The sequence below is a fragment of the Quercus robur genome, chromosome 6 (assembly GCF_932294415.1).
Source record: "Quercus robur chromosome 6, dhQueRobu3.1, whole genome shotgun sequence".
Taxonomy (NCBI): domain Eukaryota; kingdom Viridiplantae; phylum Streptophyta; class Magnoliopsida; order Fagales; family Fagaceae; genus Quercus; species Quercus robur.
In genome coordinates, this window is record NC_065539.1 from 8,448,725 (window position 1) to 8,467,726 (window position 19,002).

At 35.6% G+C, this 19,002-nt stretch overlaps 1 protein-coding gene and 1 long non-coding RNA gene across 5 annotated transcripts; both read right to left on the minus strand.

Moving 5' to 3' along the window:
* Nucleotides 1–2,503, minus strand: LOC126732588 (uncharacterized). Its single transcript, XR_007659505.1, has 2 exons — nt 2,126–2,503; nt 1–455 (listed from the first exon to the last, which is right to left on the minus strand). It is a non-coding gene; the product is annotated as an uncharacterized LOC126732588 (long non-coding RNA).
* Nucleotides 2,504–6,140: 3,637 nt separating this feature from the next.
* LOC126732589 (NEDD8-conjugating enzyme Ubc12-like) lies at nt 6,141–13,144 on the minus strand. 4 transcript variants are annotated; one of them, XM_050435536.1, is made up of 7 exons: nt 12,786–13,144; nt 12,583–12,664; nt 11,190–11,303; nt 7,159–7,267; nt 6,903–6,981; nt 6,667–6,783; nt 6,141–6,564 (listed from the first exon to the last, which is right to left on the minus strand). In XM_050435536.1, exons 3-7 carry the CDS (start codon nt 11,296–11,298, stop codon nt 6,427–6,429), a joined length of 552 nt encoding a protein of 183 aa, XP_050291493.1. In that variant the 5' UTR covers nt 11,299–11,303; nt 12,583–12,664; nt 12,786–13,144; the 3' UTR covers nt 6,141–6,426. The 4 variants fall into 4 exon arrangements, with proteins under 4 accessions (XP_050291493.1, XP_050291491.1, XP_050291492.1 ...); XM_050435534.1 differs by having other exon boundaries at nt 12,583–12,676; XM_050435535.1 differs by having other exon boundaries at nt 12,583–12,687.
* Between the last annotated feature and the right edge of the window lie 5,858 nt (nt 13,145–19,002).

Below are 19,002 nucleotides of genomic sequence, written 5' to 3' on the forward strand. Positions count from 1 at the left end.
TTAACATATAAATTAAAGTTGCTATTTACGGTGTTATTCATCAATGACTTTTTCTACAATCTAGACAGGTATATCCTCAATCCAAATGACACAATCATGTATGCCTTTTGCAATTAGCTCATGAGCAGCTTTATTACTATGTTTAGTAACAGAAAAAAAACCAAATAACTCTGAGCAGCTTCGTTACTATATTTAGTAACACAAAAAAATAAATTACTCTTAGAGGATCCAGCGCTGGCTTCATCCAAAATATGCCCTGCGTGCGAGAGACACTGCGAAGAAGAAGAGAGAACCAACGTTTGTCGTATAGAATCACCCTAAAATTGTAAGAATTAACAAAGCTTTTGCTACATGCTGGTCTCCTTGGCGCCACAGCTTCTCACTCAAAACCACAATGACTGACCGAGTCTCTGTTGTCTCGTACTAGCACTACTCCAGAGCATGTTCTTGAACACCTGAGTTGATTGTCATTAAAATTATGATTTATTATAACATCAAGGACTAATCTGATTTTACCAAAAATAAAAGGACTGCCATATGTTACCGGTCTACGCTTTAAACTTCCACCTGTAGACAGTTTACTGTTCCTTACAAAAGCTGACTAACATGCTATTCCGAACAACAGTAAACTAAGAAATAAATACGTATGAAACTAATTACCAGTGATGCCAAAGAATGGTACCCTGATGAATGATGAGCTTTGAGCTACCAAAAAATCAGAGTCAATGCAAAAAAAAAAACCAATCAAACTTTTAGCATGTAAATTTCATTGATTAGCTTTATAGAGCTATTGTTAATCCAGAGCCCAAGTACAGATTCAATTGAACACTCGACATACACCTCCACCCTCCACCCCTCACCTCTCTTGCTCACAATCACAAAGGTAGTCGTCGAAGCCATGGTTGTTATTTAATTTTTCTGTATCGTGTATCATATCGTATCGTGTATCATAAGATATATAAACACTTAATAAAATTTATAAAAAATTATAAATATACATATATAAAGGGTATATTCATTATAAATTTTGAATATATTCAACTAATAACTAATTTATTCATCACTTATGTAATAATATATTTAACTAGCTAACTAAATAAATCAAACTAAAATGTGTTTATAACATACGTATTCAAATTTCCTAAATTCAAAAGTGATAATATATTACAAATGACCCAAAAATAATAATTTATTTTCATCATATTCATCAGATTACCTAATCAATCCCATTTAAGTCAATGCTATCATCATGTTTATAATTTTGCAAACTTATTTCTTCATTAAAATTTTCTTCATCGTCATTTGTCATTAACATTTACAATCTCTTCTTGTTCTTTTTATTTTAATAATATTTTTATAAAAAAAATTAGCATTCTAGTTTCTTGAACTTATAAAAATAATAATAAAAGGGTAAGTGCATACTATGTAGTTTAATTGTAGGAAAAAGAACAAAAATAAACTGATATTATTTTAGTAGGATAAACTAAATAAATTAATATTTTTTTTGTCAAAAACAAGTCTAACAGCTTATTAAATACAAATAAATGTATAAATTTTAACAAAAAATCTCATTTTAAAATATTTATTCGTATACACACCCTTAATCATTCATGAGCACTTATACTTATAGTGTATAGTGCGATACTGACCAGTATGGTCGGAGCCTAGTTCGTGGTGGTTGGCTTTTGGCAACCGCAGCTGAGGCAGGGGCTGTGGATCCCACAGGGTCGCGCTGATCTAGTGGTTGGGACCGTAGATCTAGTCAGGTTTTAGGCCGATATGGTGGTGGCAAGCTTGGCAGATACCGATTTGCTCAAATTGCGCCGATCTACTGGGTGGTTGGGTTGGATTGTGCTAATCTTGTGGTCGTGGTAGGTTGTGATATGACATTTTTTTCACACACTGGACACTTTTTTTCAAACACAAAACATTTTACATCGAAAACAAAGCGCTGGAAAAATTCCATATCAAAAGCAATACTTTCATGGCTAGAAAGTTCGGAAAGAAAATAGAAGATAATAACAGATTCATACTTGTTGATATGAACCCCCCCATCCAGTAAAACTATGCACTCCACAAGGTCAAATGAAAGGTTCTGAAAACAGAGACCAAAGGATCATTTTACCTGACGATAGCTACACTTGTGGATCCGAAGTTTCCCATTGATGATGCAGCCAAAGATGCTTGCAACTCCTACCATTGGTATACACTTCTTTTTAGTTCAAGACTCGGCCACACCATATTCTTTCATCACCCATATGTGGCCGAGTCTTGGACTAAAAAAAAGTGTAGCCATATATGTGACTAACAGATCAAGTAGTCTCAAGAGTCTTGAAGCCGTTGTTTTGGGAATGAAACGCAAGTCCAACAGTGAACCTATGATGATTAACGATGCTCTTGGACTTGCCTCTCATTCTGAAAACAACACAATTGTCTCCATTGCTATTGGATAATGATAAAGTTTCTGAATTCTGTGCTGTGCTGTGCATTAAGGTTAGGTTTGTGTTTGCGGCGATGAATGAAAGAGAGACCTAGTTTACTCCACTATTTAAACTATGCTAAGCTGGACCAAACCAAGCTTTATTTGGGCTCAGCTTAAGCAAGTTTGTAATAAATCCAACTTCAAACTACGGCCCAATTATAAATGAGTGTTCAATAGATCCAATAAGTCATGAAGGAAAGGAAAGCTGCATGTGGCTTATGCAAGCTAAATAGTCCCTTTTTATGTAAAGGCTCTATCCCAATGTTAAAATCACCGTGCAAGAAAGCATTGTTTACATCTAGATGGGTCAAAAACCAAATGCGAAGGAAACACCTTATTGTGGTAAGTTTAACAGCTGAAGAAAATGTCTCATAATAATCTAAATTCCCTTTAAAATTCATTTGCAACTAATCGAGATTAGTATTTTACTTTATATATCCATTTGCATCCAATGATCATTTTCCTTTTGAAAGATCAACTAAGGTCCATGTTTGATTATTCATGATCTCAGTAGCTGTGGCCTTTTTCCAATGATCATGTTGGATGACTTGGTAAAAGGATTAAAGCAAATAATTTGTGATGGATTTTTATTTCATTAGATATACTCATGCCCCTAGTATATTCATCAATAATTGTAGGGGCCAAGATGGGAACCCAAGCCTAATAGGTATAGGTGTGGGCTAAAGCTCCAATCTGATGCAATTTATTTGTAGAGGTGGATTGTTAAGGTCAACCCTTTAAGCCTTAAGTGAAGAAATTAATCATGGGAAGAACAAGTCATATTACTTAAACTCTTTCCTTGGGTCTATCCGAGGAACATATATTTCTTATGATAGTCAGGTTTTTAGGTTACACAATTACCTATCATTTTCTCTTTCCTTTCTCTTTTGCTTTCTTTCTTCTCTTTTTTCTCCCTCCCCTCCTTTTTAGGAGGATCTTTCCTACTATATATAGCTACTTGGATCACATCCTTGCCTTACACTTGGAGGGTTATTGATCCTTTTAGAGATATTTGTCCCATCATTACTTTGCTAGTGGTGGTGGAGTAGGATACAAGGTGTGGTGACACTGTTCAGGGATCATTCTGCCATTAATGTGGTTGGCTAAATTGGTGTAGTGCATTAAATGTGAAGGTGATGGGTGCTTTACCTGGAAGCTTTCTCCTTGTGTTGCTTGCACGTCTCTACTTCCTTCCTCGGTCTTCAATCACATGATCTTGGTAGTTCGCCTATAGTCTTTCGAGGAATGTACATTCCTTGAGTTCTTTGGGCAGATTGACTTCCTCGGTTTCTCTATATGGATTGCCCTTATTGTGTTGAGCTTGAGATCATGAGTATTTGGGCTCAACTGCCTCCTCGGCCCAAACTTATTTGGGTAATATCCCTTATTTAGACCCTACCCCCACAATGATATTTAGGAAATATTTATGACCCTATATGTCACAAGTGAATTAAAGTAAAGGTAGCATTAATAATATGATTATGGTGTTCAGCGAGACAAACCCAACTCAAGAGAAAAAGTTATAATATAAATGGCACTTTGACGCATGATAATGTTTTTAGTAATATTATATTGATAAGTATGTGACATTCTCGTCCTGCAATAGAATTGTTATTAGTTTTCTCCAATATTTCAATAATTTTTCTTATAAAAAAAATCTTATCTTTATAGATAAAATAGAAAGACAATAAGAGTGATGTGGTGATTTGATAATATTATATGTGTTTACAAATTTGAAAATTGCATGATATAATGACTGATATAGATAGACATGATTCATACCAACTCAAGAATGCAAATATCTTTCAATTATTTTTATACATTCTTGATTGTGTGTTATTATTATTTTTTTTGCTTCTTTTTGTTGGACATTGTTTCAATTGTTGCAAAAGAAACTAAATTTGAACAAGAATTATCATATTTCAAATCAATTGTTTCTCATATAAATTTTAGAAAGAAAAAAAAATCATGAAATGTATTAAGTTAAATAGTGTCTTAGCAATGTGTTTTACACAGTATCTTTGAGAATTGCCAATTGCGATGGTTCGGGAATTTCATATGTCACATGTCGTATTAGAGAGAATTGAGGATTAGACTTCAGATATTATATATGTATTAAAAGATATATTGATTGGTTGATTGGGTACAATTCCTTTTAAGAAAAGACAATTTGTAATTTGATGAGTGTCCCAAACGAAAATGCTAAAGAGCATTATAAAAAAACTACTTTATTTATTATACATTATCACTTTAACAATACACTTTACATCTTATACTCTATTATCTTACTACTCTATTTAAATATTCTTTTTTTATTATGTTTTAGATTACCATTTTAACAATACGCCCTATATTTATGGCCTGTTTGGATGGAGGGAGGAAGGAGGAGTAGAAGGGAGTAGATTAGAGTTATCTAAAAATAAGACAATTTTATGCTAAATCTACTCTACTCTACTCCCCTTCCCTCCCTCTCAATCCAAACAGACCATTAATACTCTATTTTTTTGCGAGATTAAAATAATTGGGTATGGAATAAAATAATAATGTTTAAGATATATATATTGCTGTAGTGGATATCTATTTTTAAGAGTCGGTATCATATGCGCTTGGCGTATGAGAGATTTTTCCCTATTTTTAGATACTATTGTAGCAAAATGCAAATTTTGTTGCATTTTGCATTACCATATGTCGGACTATTTTTGTGAATTTGATGCTACGGTAACAGTGAGAATGCTTTAGGACAAAAGTGATTTCGAAGTGGGGTGCAAAAAGTAAGGATAAAATAATTATTTTATCATTCTACTCAAGATAAAATAGAAATAGAAATATCAAATATTATTATTATTATTTTTTTTTTTATATATAGAGTTTTAATCTATAACATCCACTTCTAATAATTACACTTTTTATTATCAAATTAAGATATTAATCGATTTTTAATGTAGGTAAAGACTAAACACCAGACCTTTTATTCAACTATCAAAAACTTTATCACTACCAGACCAAGTATAGATGAGTTCACATAAAATCTAAGTTTCAGTTAATGACGTTTTTCATAATTCAACCTAACTAGAGTTTTTAAAGTTAGAAGACGACAAGTTTATACATCAAGAGCAATGAGTTGCTCTCCAGACGGATCCTCCATCCAAATATCACAATCACAATCATGTATGCTTTTTCCGAGCGTGCAAGCTCATGGGCAGCTTTACTTTGATTGACTAAAAAGGATGAATATGGTCTTGAGCATGTCGGAGACTCTGGATATATCATTAATATTGAAAGATGGGGAATATGTCACTAAAACAGAAAGATGGATCTTCTTATCTACAGCAGTCAGAACTTCGAACTTGTAAGGCATAAATCTTCAACCTCAGAATGAAGCCAATCAGAAGGAACGAAAAAGGGGTGGTTTTTAATTATCGGGAAAAAAACCAAATACAGTTTTCTTCCTGATCATCTAAACTCTAATGTCACAGTTCTTACTTACCAAATAACAGTCATCTACAGCACCTCAGACCCTTTTCAGTATGATTTCATCACCACGGGATTCCCAATCATCTGGGATCTCCAATAAAAATTTGAACCCATTCCAGTCCAACCCTAGAGTATAAACACAGTAGATGTATAGTAAGTTCAACGCATTGTAAAGTACCACAAATGAGAGAGAGAATGTGTCCTTTTATGCCAATAATGGATATCCAGTCTATCCTTGTCCCACATTAACATATTGCATATCAATATACAAACAGCATCACAAAAGTTACAATAACACACCACCTTCATTTGGGTTTTAATTGCTTCTTCTTTCAGGAACAATGCCCTATCTCCACCCAGAAATCACAAAGGGACGACAGAAATTGTAATTTTCAAATAAATTCACAATCCAATCGGTGAGCATCCACTCATAGATGAAATGTGTGAACCAGCAGTCAGTGCTACAAAGCCTACATACACCGTGTGAAAAAGGTTTGCCCCACATACCCACCGGCCATAGCCCTCCTCACATTAGCTTCAAACATCTTGGGATTGTCTCTCAACACTGCCGCTGCATCATGGTTAAGGGGATCTTCATAATTTGGCTCCTGCACACATAATTGGAAGAAAAAGAACAACAGCATTCAGATTTAGATGGCAACAAAATCACATGGATCTAAGTATTTAAACACCAGAGCATCAAGTCATACTGTGAAAAGATGATACAATCCATAGATGATAGTGTTTATATTAAGGACTGGTTTCCAATCTTCACGTAAGATGTTGAGGCAAACATTGCCTTCCAAGTCAATATTTGGATGGTAGAGCTGCAAGCAGGACCATTCTATATAAGAAGCTAGCTTACCATATAAACCAATGAAAATGCCATTAATAGAATCAAAAAAAATAAAAACCCAAACAAAATAGATAGAATGACCAGGTCTACCTTGGTTTTGCACTTAACCTTTGGTGCCTCATGTGGATAGATGGTAGAAACCTGGAAGGAGAACAAAAAATTGCCACCTCTGTAACCACAAATGGAAGAAAAGACAGCTCAATTGTTATTGCTTTCAGTATTAAGGACTAGTCACAAATAAAATTCTACTCTAAAGCATATGCCCTTAAAATGCATTGTCATTGTTTCAAAGCAAATGCACTTGTTTGAACAAATTCGAGACACTAAAGTTTGAAAAATTCCATACAAGTAATATCCTTCATCAGGTCGAATGGAAACCTCGAAGTTCATCAGGTCATCCTTGCCATTGGGAAATGATATGATACACGATTTTGGTAGATTCAGCTCAGAGATATCTGCAAGAGGTGACAAGGCAAATCTGTTAGAAGAAATTCTACATTGTATTAGATGGCAGAAATTAGAAGTCCGTCCCTAGTTCCCTATGAGAAACACTTGGTAGAATCCTAAGCTTCAAAAAGAAAGGGAACCTCTAGTTTCTGAAACCTAAGATTCTATAAGAAAGCCAGTTATTCTAAAAGAGAGCAAGTCATTGAAATTTAAGCTCTATTCGATTGGGAGAATAGAAAAGTAGAAGGAAATAAATGATCCAAGAAATTAGACTGTTAATATTATCAAGAAATTACAAATAATAATTTTATATCTAACGAACTTATTTACAAACTTATACAATCCAATCTCAAGTCTATATAAATACATTTGTATACATGTATGCATATAACATATGACATTATATATACTTAAACCGTTTCTCATACTCATGGGCTTGTTCACAAACAAGTTCTTATATTTGATCTTGGCTTGTTTAATAGTCAAGCACTTAAGCCTAAACATCTCGGTTCATTTACAACCTTACTATTTCTTTACACATCCAGCACTTGCCATGGTGCCTCAATTTCTAGTAGCTACCAATGGTTTACAATTTGTGATTCTCAACCTAGGGGGAAAAGAATCAATGCTTTAAAAACTAGACTACATAAAAAGTTGAAGAAAAGAGAAACTTAAGGTATTGAAGTCAGACCAAAATTAACCAAAAGTCAAACCATGATAATGTCATTACTCCATTGCTCTCCAAACTACATCATTTGCTACAAATGTAACAAGAAACCCCAATATACATGACCCATGAATTTTCTAGTGGCCTAACATAGAGAGGGGTCAGTGAAAAGGGATGCGTATGGCTGACCCCAAGAGGTCAAGATATCAATTCAAACCCACCAAAGACATCGTCTTCGTCATCCATGGCAGAATCTTTATGTTCATAATTCAAGGGTTCAACTGTTTCCCAATCAAAGGCATGACAGACTAGGAATCTACAACTATGACTTCTGGGTCTTGGGAGCAGTGTTGAAGTGAATTTGTTCCATAGTAATTGGAATTTCAAGCATTTAGCTTAGCAACTGGTAAAACCTTGAGCTACAGTGACAGAAATAGGATGCAAATGGGATGATGATGAAGATGACGAAACACGAGGCAGGTCTGTGATTGTGAGTTAAGCAAGTGCCGATAGGATTGGCTCATTGGAAGTCATGGATGGCCAAATGGTAACTACAGCTTACACTTTGTTTTCCTCTCTGATTTCTCCCCATTTTGGGTGGATCAAAATGTGTGGGACCGGGTGAAAATACCGTCCCATGCCTCTATCCTTCCTCCCTATTTTCTTCTCTATTGAAGAGATGAAAACCTCACTCCCTCTTCCTTCTTCTGTCACCCCCAAAATCCTCTCAACCAAACACACTCATAGGAAGCAACACATTAGTGGTAATTCACAGCAAAATAATATTTTTTTTTTTCCTTTTTATAGATAAGAATAATTAAGTTGAAGAAAGACTGACAATGAACATGAAAAAGCATAAAAAAAATAAAAAGAAATAATTATATACAAAAAGAAAATGTCTCTAAAAAAAGGTCACAATGAAATCACCATTTGTTAAACCTCACGCATGAGATCAATCAAATAAAGAGCAAGAAAAAGTTCGTTAACAACTAATTCCCCGTACTTTCTGCATCTCTGAATATACGCCAATTACATTCCACCCCCATATAGTCCACATCAAACACAAAGACCAACAATAGAGTAAACATTTCTGCTGGTCAATTGATCAGCCAGGGACCATGCTTCAAACATGATTAAACTTGTCCTATGCTGAGAAGCATTGACACGGTAATTTTGCCAACGTACTGGTGTCTGACACGGACACAGAGCAACACGGTTTCGAATGTGTCAAAGTACGTACCCAGCAGAAAAAAAATATCAATTTTTTATTTCAGACACGGCTCAGCCACAGTCAGGACATATCTGCGGAACAGAAAGACCAAAACAGGGGGAAAAAAAGAAAGATAATTACACCTGGCAACTGCACCCCATTTGATCTTTTCTTTAGTGAAAATCCTCTTCAATTCTAGCCCTAAATTTCACACCTATTTCTCTCACTCTAGCTTGTTCTCTCGTACTGTTCTGTTTCTCTCGCTCTGGTACACTCACAGCCAATTATAACCACAGATCATCGACTGCTGACCAGTAAGTTCTCTCGTACTCTTTGTCTCTTCTCTCTCACTTTGTTTTGTACTTATGTTTTTTATTATGTTTAGTTTGTTACTTGGTGGGTCAGTCAGTGACTCTGTGAGTCACTAAACATGTCTTCCAATTGATTTTTGGCTAGTCTGGTTAGTGACTCAGTTTACTAATTATTTTTAGTTTCTCCCTCTAAGTTGGACTTTTTGAATATTATTATTATTTGTTTTTTTTTTTTTTTGGTTAGTATACCTAAAAATAAATAAATATTAATTAATTGCCGTATTCTTGACGTGTTGTATCCTAGCTTTACAGAAATGTCATGTCGCCGTACTACGTGTCATGTTTGTACTCGTGCTACATAGGTCCTATGCCCCTATAACCCCACCTAAATAAACTATAATGGCACCAACCAGCTACCTTTGCAACCAAGAAGGTTGAGAAGTTCAATTATCATTCTATCTCCAATGACTCTATCCGTCTCTCAAACTACCCGAACTTTTTTTTTGCAAGGTAAATAGGGGAACGGAGTGCTGGTAAGGTTTGAACCCCAGTGCCCAGGCACCACAAGAGGTGATGGAACCACTGGTGTATCCTTAGAACCCCCTCTCAAATTACCCTAACTTGATCTGCCCTCTATTCAATCTGGAGCCAACTTGAAAAATTATGATCCCATTAAAATATTTTGGAATGGATCTAATCAGGATGTTGGCCTTAAACTTCAGTATTGCTCACAAATTGATTGTTGATTTAAACACCACCCTCAGTGGGCACAAATTATGAGGTATCTTCTTCTTCTTCTTTTGATGACGAGGAACCCCCTCAAGGTACGGGCAAGTGGGACCACCCCTGAGGGGTAAACCCTGGATGCCTACACTCCCCCACTGAGCAGGCATTGGGTGAATCGTGCAATGTCTCAGCTAGGAGTCGAACTAGAGACTTCTGGGTTTACAGTTAGTCCAGGAACTCTCCTTTACCGCTGAGGTACCAAGGTTGGGGGCAATAAATTATGAGGTATATTATTTGAATATTTCATCCCACTATGTACATCCAACAATGACATGATCCTAACCATTCACAATCCCTTTTCAATCTAGATGGAACTCCCTACTCAACATTTTCAGATGACATTACATGAACAGATGCTTATTCTAACATAGTCTTGACCCTATCATATGACTGCAACTTGGGGCTAAACAAGAATAAATGAATCAAAAATCAGAAACCCTTAAGATGATAGAACACAAAGCAAAATGTACCATGACCCTGCATTCTCTACAGAAGTGTATTGAAAGCAACATCACCTTCAGTAAAAATTGTATCAGTTAAAAAATTTATAAATAAAAAAAAAACCAGACTTCGCTTCACAAAATAGACTTTAAATTGTAGAAACAGATGAGCTTGTATATGAATTTTTATAACCAATTCATATTATTAATGGCTATAAACTCCCCATTGAACCCTAATCCATCTCAAACTTCCTTCACCCAAAAGAATAGCTGAAATTACTGAAGATATCATCTAAGTAGTAATCCATGTTGCTCCATTTCTTCCTCAAGTCCCTAACCCAAGAGTTCTCATGACTCTTATTACCAAAATGACTTATATTGCTTCATAATAACCCTTCAGAAACTAAGCAAGCCAACATAAAACAGTAGAATAACAGTAGATAAAGAAAATATATTGCCATAAGAAAACTAAAATTAAAAAAAAAAATGGTGTCATCACTAAATGGATAAGAGAACCTTTATGAAGACGCAATTCTCCAGCACTTTGCTTCTTAATAGGTGCCCCACCATTGGCACTTTCAGCAAGTTCTCTCTGCTTTTCCTTTACTTTGAATAGCCTAATCATGTTTCCTACCCAAAAAGAAAAAAAAAGGTATTACAATTAGCCTGCAACATATCATTGTGCTTCACAAAAAATCCATCAACATCATTGAAAAATATCACTCAGATGAACAACTGCATGGATCACAAGGAAAAACAATAGCGAGTTAAATCTCAAAATGCAAATACCACTGTATATAAAATTCAATCCATTAACCAACTAGTAAATAAAAGTATAAAAACCCTAATTTTTTTCTGACACGGCGTGTTGTCACCAGTTGAACCAAGAAGTAGACTTCCATCCACCAATTTGTATGAAGAAGTTTACAACACTATAACACTATGGCATATATCATAAAAAACCACTGTGAGACAAAAATATAAGACTGCATGTCAATAATCAAATAGGGTTGATTTTAAGTGTGCAACAACAAGCAATTCGCATCTAGCTCAAGTACAGTAAAGCCCATTTTCCATACTTTCAACCATAAATTTTTTATTAAAATAAAAAATAAAATAAAAAATCTTCTTCCTTTCCAGTTCAGAACATTACTCACTAAATTCCCTCATTCTCAAATTGAATTCTTTGCCTTTTTTGCATAAAATTGTGGCAGTAACTATCCTATTGTTTTTGGTTAAGATATTCTCAGCTTAACAGTCTTGTAAGCCCTACAAGTAACAGGATACTTCAAAAAAATTCAACAACTTACACACATTCATTAACATCTTGCATACCCCTTTTTTTGGTCATGTAACAAGATGAAACAGAAAAGCATTATATGATATGTTCTCCAAAGTTGTCTTTGTTTAGTAGAAATCAACTCTCTCTTACTAGGCCTTAGAATTTCCTAACACCTGTTGGGTTTGAAATCAGGTTTATATGACGGCATTTCACCGGTTGATGCACAATATAAAATTTCATTTTATTTTTATAAATTCGATAATTACAAAGGGGGAGAGGGGGATTGGAACCTGGATGTCCCAATGGGAAACACCAGGAGGTGCTAGTTGAGCTGCAATGCTCTTGGCAAAGACTATATAAATTAATCCGATGCTAAACCAATATGATTCCCTGATTGCAAAGGACCAACCAATACAAACACACCATGTAATGTCATTAACTCAAAGATGAATGCAGATAACGTTGCTTCTAATAATTATGAATTCAAAAAGAATTTAACACGAAACTTAACCATCGGTTACTACTTTTACAAATATATATAACTAGAACAAGAATTTAGCAAGAAACCCTAGAACTGGTCATAAAAAATATAAATTTACTTAAACCCAAATTCCAAAATATAAATACCTTATCAGAAGCCAAAACCCAGGTGCTATATAAGTAATGAAAACTACTTTATCCCGTTTTTTCAAGTAAACAACCTGAAAACCTGAATTGGGTTCTGTAGGAAATCTATTGAGAAATCCAATACGGATAAGGAAAGAAATATTGACAAATAAAAATAATACAATAATCAATGATATCAAGGAAAGGGTTCATATGAAGCAAACCTGTTCGATGAAAAGCCGCAGAGAGAGAGGAAATTGTTTGATTGAGGCCCGCGCGAGCTAGCGAGCAAGGGTTGGAATGGATGGGTTAGGTATAAAAAGGAAACAAGAGTTGCACGGATTTGGCAAATAATAGGTGGACTTGTTGGATTTCTGAGTGTGTGAGAGATTTTTGTTCCTGCGGCTCTGCCTGATTTGTTGCTGATATAGAATAGAAGAATAAATTGTGCCTAACAATATTTGCTTTTATTGTACGCTGGGGAGGGAGTCGAGTCGAAGAAGTGCCAATGGAAACTAAAAAACAATGGATAGGGATTGTATAATAGTGGAGAGGAGTGGGGGCCTTTTTGGCCTGCGCGGTGCCTAATCAAAGATTCGTGCTGATCGTTTAGGCATGTAGGGTTGTGTACATGTCAGCCAACCTAAGTCGAGCATGTATCTAGACTATAGACCATACAGTTTATACTACAAAAAATTCTGTGGGAGTTTTATGTCAATGCAATAGAATTGAATGTAGTTTTATTCATTTTTGGTTTTTTTTTTTCCTTAAAATTCAGTTATTTAGCTTCTTCTTTTTTTTTTTTCTTCCTCGTAGGATGAAAGAGTATTTTACTTAAATAGTTATATGGCTGAATTTTAAGAATAAAACCTAAGGAATATCACTTATGTACCTAAGTTTTGCACTTTGAGTAATATGGAATGAATGGACTAAAATCATTTCATTCATATTGGAGCTTCTCCTATCCAAAAATAAATAAATAAAACATTGGAGCTTCTAAAATAGCACTTCAAACACCTAAAATCTTACTCTATTTGAGATGGTATATCTAACAAAATTTAACACTTAGCTAAAGTAATTTGCAACTAGTAGACGTTACAATAACATCTCTTTCTTCTTTTTTGATTAATTTTTCTCTCCCTGCCTCTCTCTTCTTTTGCTCAAGTCTAAGCTCTCTCTCTCTCTCTCTCTCTCTCTCTCCAAACCCATCCACTACCCATTTCCAAACCCAACACTGTATTCTCCTTTGTCAAAACCTTTGCCCATGCCATCATGGCCAACCTTGGCCTAGGCTTCAACTTCCTCTGATTTGGGTGTGATATAGTGTTGCAATTTTGTTGTGGTGGTATTTTTTTATTTTTTTTTGGGGGGGGGGGGTGTTTCAGTGATTTCGTTTGGCTTTTGTGGTGGGTTTTTTTTTTTAAAGGTAAAATCAAAGTACTAGTTATCCTGCAATGGTGAAACCAAATCAAGCTTCAAACTCATCGAACCAAATCCGAATCTAGATTCCTGCTTCACTAATTTTGAACCAATTCAATGTTTCAAACCCATTTCAAAACCCAATTAACTGTCTTGAACCTAGTTAACAGGATGTAGCGGTGGGATAGTCAAATCTATTTTTGGTTTCAAGACTAATCCAAGAGTAAGAGAGATATATTAATTTATGGGTTCGGGGATAAATCAAAGAGAGAGAGAGAGAGAGAGAGAGAGAGAGAGAGAGAAAATTTATGGGTTGAGGAGAAAGAAAAAAAGAGAGAGAGGAATAAATTATATACATAGTTACAGTAACCGTTTAAATAACAATGCATGTTTATACAATTTAAGTTTAATTGATGTAGGTGTATTTTGGGGTAAAATGTGTAAAATTGACCCTTATGCTATTTCACATTGTCTAATGCGAATGCTCTATGCCGAGCATATAGATTATAGACTATAGTACTAACACTTCATTTGGGAGTTCTAAAACAATAGAATGGAATGTATTTTACGCAATAGAAAATAAAAGGTAAATTAATAGGAAAAAAAATGGAATGTAAGTGATCTTGTTTGGGAGTAATATAGAATAAATGGAATATAATAATTTTATAACAACATATTCCCATTGTACGGGCTAACAAACCGAAGTCCCTCATTTGGGCTAGGTCGTTATTCGAGACAATTCATTTGTAAGGGGTGGGTATTTGGACTAACAGATAAGTGAAAATAGGGTCTTGACCAAGAGTATTAAAAATAGAGGCTTCAAACAAAATTATAAGTTTGTTTATATCTGTTTATTACACTTTCCTCAGAACGTCTGAGGAGTGTTTTTGTTAGGAAAGGAATACACGGTAAGTCTCTCTTGAATATTACAGGGGTTTAGCTCGCTCGCTCTTTCTATCTTTCTCTCTCTTTCTAAAATCTCATTTCTGTACATGGGGGATATTTTCCTATTTATAGTCCTGGTGCCTTCATCTCAGTTGTCCACCTGTAGGGTGGATATATGAAACTTCAGGCAAGATGCTTGTCCCATCCTTCTCCCTTCCTTTTAAGGCTGTGCTGAGTAGGTAACAGGTTGTTGGGACATTGTATAGAGGGGCTATTCAATCATTAATGTGGCATGCTTGGTTGGTATGGTGCATTCAATTTGGAGGGGATGATAGCTTCATCGGGAAGCTTCTTCCAACCTTTGCTTGGACTAGCTACTGTTACTTTTATTAGTCATCATCCCTAGCATGGCTTGACAGTTCCCAATCCTCTTCATATGATTCCTAACTTCTTTCCTTCATCGGGTGCTTCCTTGGATTCAAGCCTTCCTTGGACCACTTGAGTCCAATTCTTCTATACGAATGTTTCATTGGGCCCTTTCCGATTTCAACCTAGGCCCATTCAACTGATCTTGGCCCACACACCCATATTTTAAAATAAATGACTAAATGTACAGGGGTATTTTTGGAGTTTTAGTCAAAATTTCGTTAAATCATATTCCATTCCTTCTAACTCCTCCCAATTTTTAAGAGAATTAAAATTTAATTTGAGAGAAATGGGATGAATGAGTGTTCTCCTCTACCCACTCAATTTCCTCTCACTTAAACTCCTAAACAAGAAAATAGTATTTCCTTATCCCTCCATTTAAACTCTCAAACAAGAGAACTGAAAGAATATTCCAACATCATTTTTCTTCTTCTATTATTTTCCATATACTTGCCTCCCCCAAAAAGAGTGTAAAAGTTTAGAATCAATCATAATTATGATTAATTTTTTAGTACACTACACTATATATATATATATTTACAAAGGATGTTAAATTTTTTTTTTTTTAATATTGTTTCAAGCACTAATTGAGTTTGGTTGATCGACAAACTAGATTATATGTTTAAGCTTTGTTCATTTAAAAAAATTTATTGACTAATAAACTCAATCTTGTGCACAAATAACTTTATTAATTATTTATTTTCCCATATATAGTAAAAACCAAGATTAAATTTTTTTACCTTTTCACATATCTACATTAATAATTAATGAATAAATTATACTGATAAAAAAAAAAGCAAAAAAGTTATTTTTTAAATTAAATTATTTCAATTAGTTAGATAGATTTTTTTTTATAAACTTATATTTTTACAATTATAAAAAATCACGACTATTTATATTATCAATAAATTATATATGTTAAAATGATATCTTATGAACTTGCTTACAAGCTTAACAATCTAATATCAACTAAATATAAGTATATTTTGATACTTATATTGAATTATATACTCACAAATATATTATTACATTTTTAATTTGGCTTGTTTAATAATTATATTACGTTAATTGTAAGTTTTATTTGAAAGAGTGGTTAGCAATTAGCATATTTTCTATGATTTATTATTTTATATACAAATTTAATAATATTGGCTTATTGGCTTGTTATTGTTTATTTAAAAAAAAAATTTGGGATGTGATGATGCACGAAAATCGTCAGTGAGTTAATTGTCCTTAATCACATTGATGGGTAGCTGAAGAATAAGAAAACAAGAACTAAACAGAAGGTATCGGTGGGGTATCAGCCAAAGACCCTTCGAAGGTTAAATCAGTGAATGAGAAATCTCCAAGAACTCTATAGTGAGAGAGCTAAGGATTTTCTGCGTACTTGGGAAAGGAGGAGGCCTGTTGCTTATATAGCGATGTGGAGGAGTCCTAGATCTCAGGAATAGAGGGATTTTCCTTATAGGGAGAAGGTGGAGTTAATGCCACCAAGATATGGGGAATACTTTCCATTCTAAGAAGGTGAAAGTCGTGTGATATGGTCTTTGTGCGTAGCGTGTAAGATGTTTTCATATAAGAATATGCGTGTAGAATATGTAAGGCCACGTAGGACCTGTCGGTATGCTTCTCCTTCTATCGGGGCCATCCATCGACCTAGTACGGAGATGTACTTGTTGGCTTCGCATGGATCTGTCCGCATAGCCATCAGCCTTTACTGGTGGAGGGACCCTTCTTGAGACCGACGGTTCCTTTGGGGATACCATCGACTTTAACATTGGTATGATACTTTTCCTAACGGGCTCTGTTCTTATTTCAAAAATACCCTTATCAGGATGCACTTGGTTTGAGTAATTATTATATTTAGTTGTTTTATATGTTTGTTTATTATGTTATATAATTATAGTTGATCAAGTAGCATGCATAATTATTTAACCGAAACATTAAGGTAATGACAAATTTAAGCCTTAGATATCTGGTTTTATTTTTCTACAAATAAATAATAGTGTACGGAGCATGGCCCCAAGCCCAGTGGGCCTTGTGGTACGGACCATAATCCCAACCCCTTATATAGGGCAGGGCCCCAAGCCCATTGGGACTTAAGCCCCAGCCTTGTGGCACAATACTTGACCCTTTCCCTGGTGGACCTGTGACCTTGACCCGGGCATACCATGAGGCCCAATTTGAACCCAAAAACCGAAATAAGACCATTCTATCTTGAACGTCAAAAGCGAGTCCTTCCTGATCAAGTCTAACTTGGTCAGGAGTGTTATTGCTAGGAGGTATAAGGTCTCGGCGACCTGGTATTGCCTTGGGGAATATCGCTGCCGAACAACCTTTTGGAGGGAAGAACTAGTTCCAATGCCATTACCACTATTCCCAACAGAACACCCACTTAGGACTGATGGAATTGGACCCCCATTCACACAAGTGAGATCAAGAAATAATCATAGCACCTCCACTTATCTCAAGTTATAAATAGGAGAATAGAGTGAAAAGTAGGGGTTGGCAATTCTGGAGAGAACAGAGAGAAAAGAGCAACTATATCAAGAGAAAAGGGAGCAACTCTGTGAGGAAAAAGAGAAGGATTTGCAAAATAAGAGTGAGTACAACTGGGTCTCCAAGTATAGGACTACCCATAGTAGGAAACCCAAAGCCCATAATATAAATATATTGTGAGCCCAAGTATAGGTAGAGCCTGTTAACCTTATATTGGGTGCACACAATTGGCACTGTCTGTGGGGATCTCCTATGTAGCTATGGTTCTACCAAGACTTACGCAGGGAAAATGTCTGAAGGGCGGTCAGGGAGTTACGCTGAAAGCGGTTATGGGAGATCTTCCCAAGGATCTACTTGGCAAGAAAGAAGGCAAAAGAGATGTGAAGATAGGGAGCATGAGTAGGAGGTAAAGCAGTCCGACCTTGGAGAAGGGTCGTATCAAACTCACTGGACAATATCAGGCGCTTCGGGGCGTGGGTGCTTTGATGAGAGGGATGAGGAACTTGAACGTTTGCGTAGGTTGGTAAGAGATTTGGAGTTGGAAGCAAGAGGTAGGTGTTGAAGGAGGGATCGTGAGGAGCGTGCAGAAGGGTCAACTAGTGTGGGTGGACGCTATGAAGAAAGGTCTCATCAATTTGGTTCCCATCGACACTGGGATCGGTCACGGGAATATGTAGACTAGAACTCAATCTCCCTAGAAAGGTGATGACCCTAGAACGCCGCCATGGACGCTATGAGTTGCGCATTACGAAGAACTGCTCAATCGCCATTTTCAAGGGACATTAAATGAGCTCCTATGTTGAGCAGATTCACATGGCCTCCATTTAACTCTTATGATGGGAAAACGGATCCAGTAGAGCATGTAAGCTATTATATCTAGATGATGTCATTACACACTCATAATGACGCGCTGATGTGTAAAGTATTCCCTTCGAGTCTTAGGCCAACCGCTTTAAGGTGGTTTAATGGATTAAGGAAAGCCTCGATTCATAGCTTTGCCGAGCTAATCCAAGATTTTGATGTCCGGTTTATGACCTAAAGTTGGGTGTCGTAGCCTGTGGACGCGTTGCTGTCTATGAAAATGGGGGCTGCAAAAACCTTCTATAGCTACACTAGTCGATATTGGGAGTTGTACAATGAAATCGGTGGGGGCAATGACAGAATCACAGCAAGTACTTTTTGATTGGGATTGCCCGAAGACTTCGAATTGCG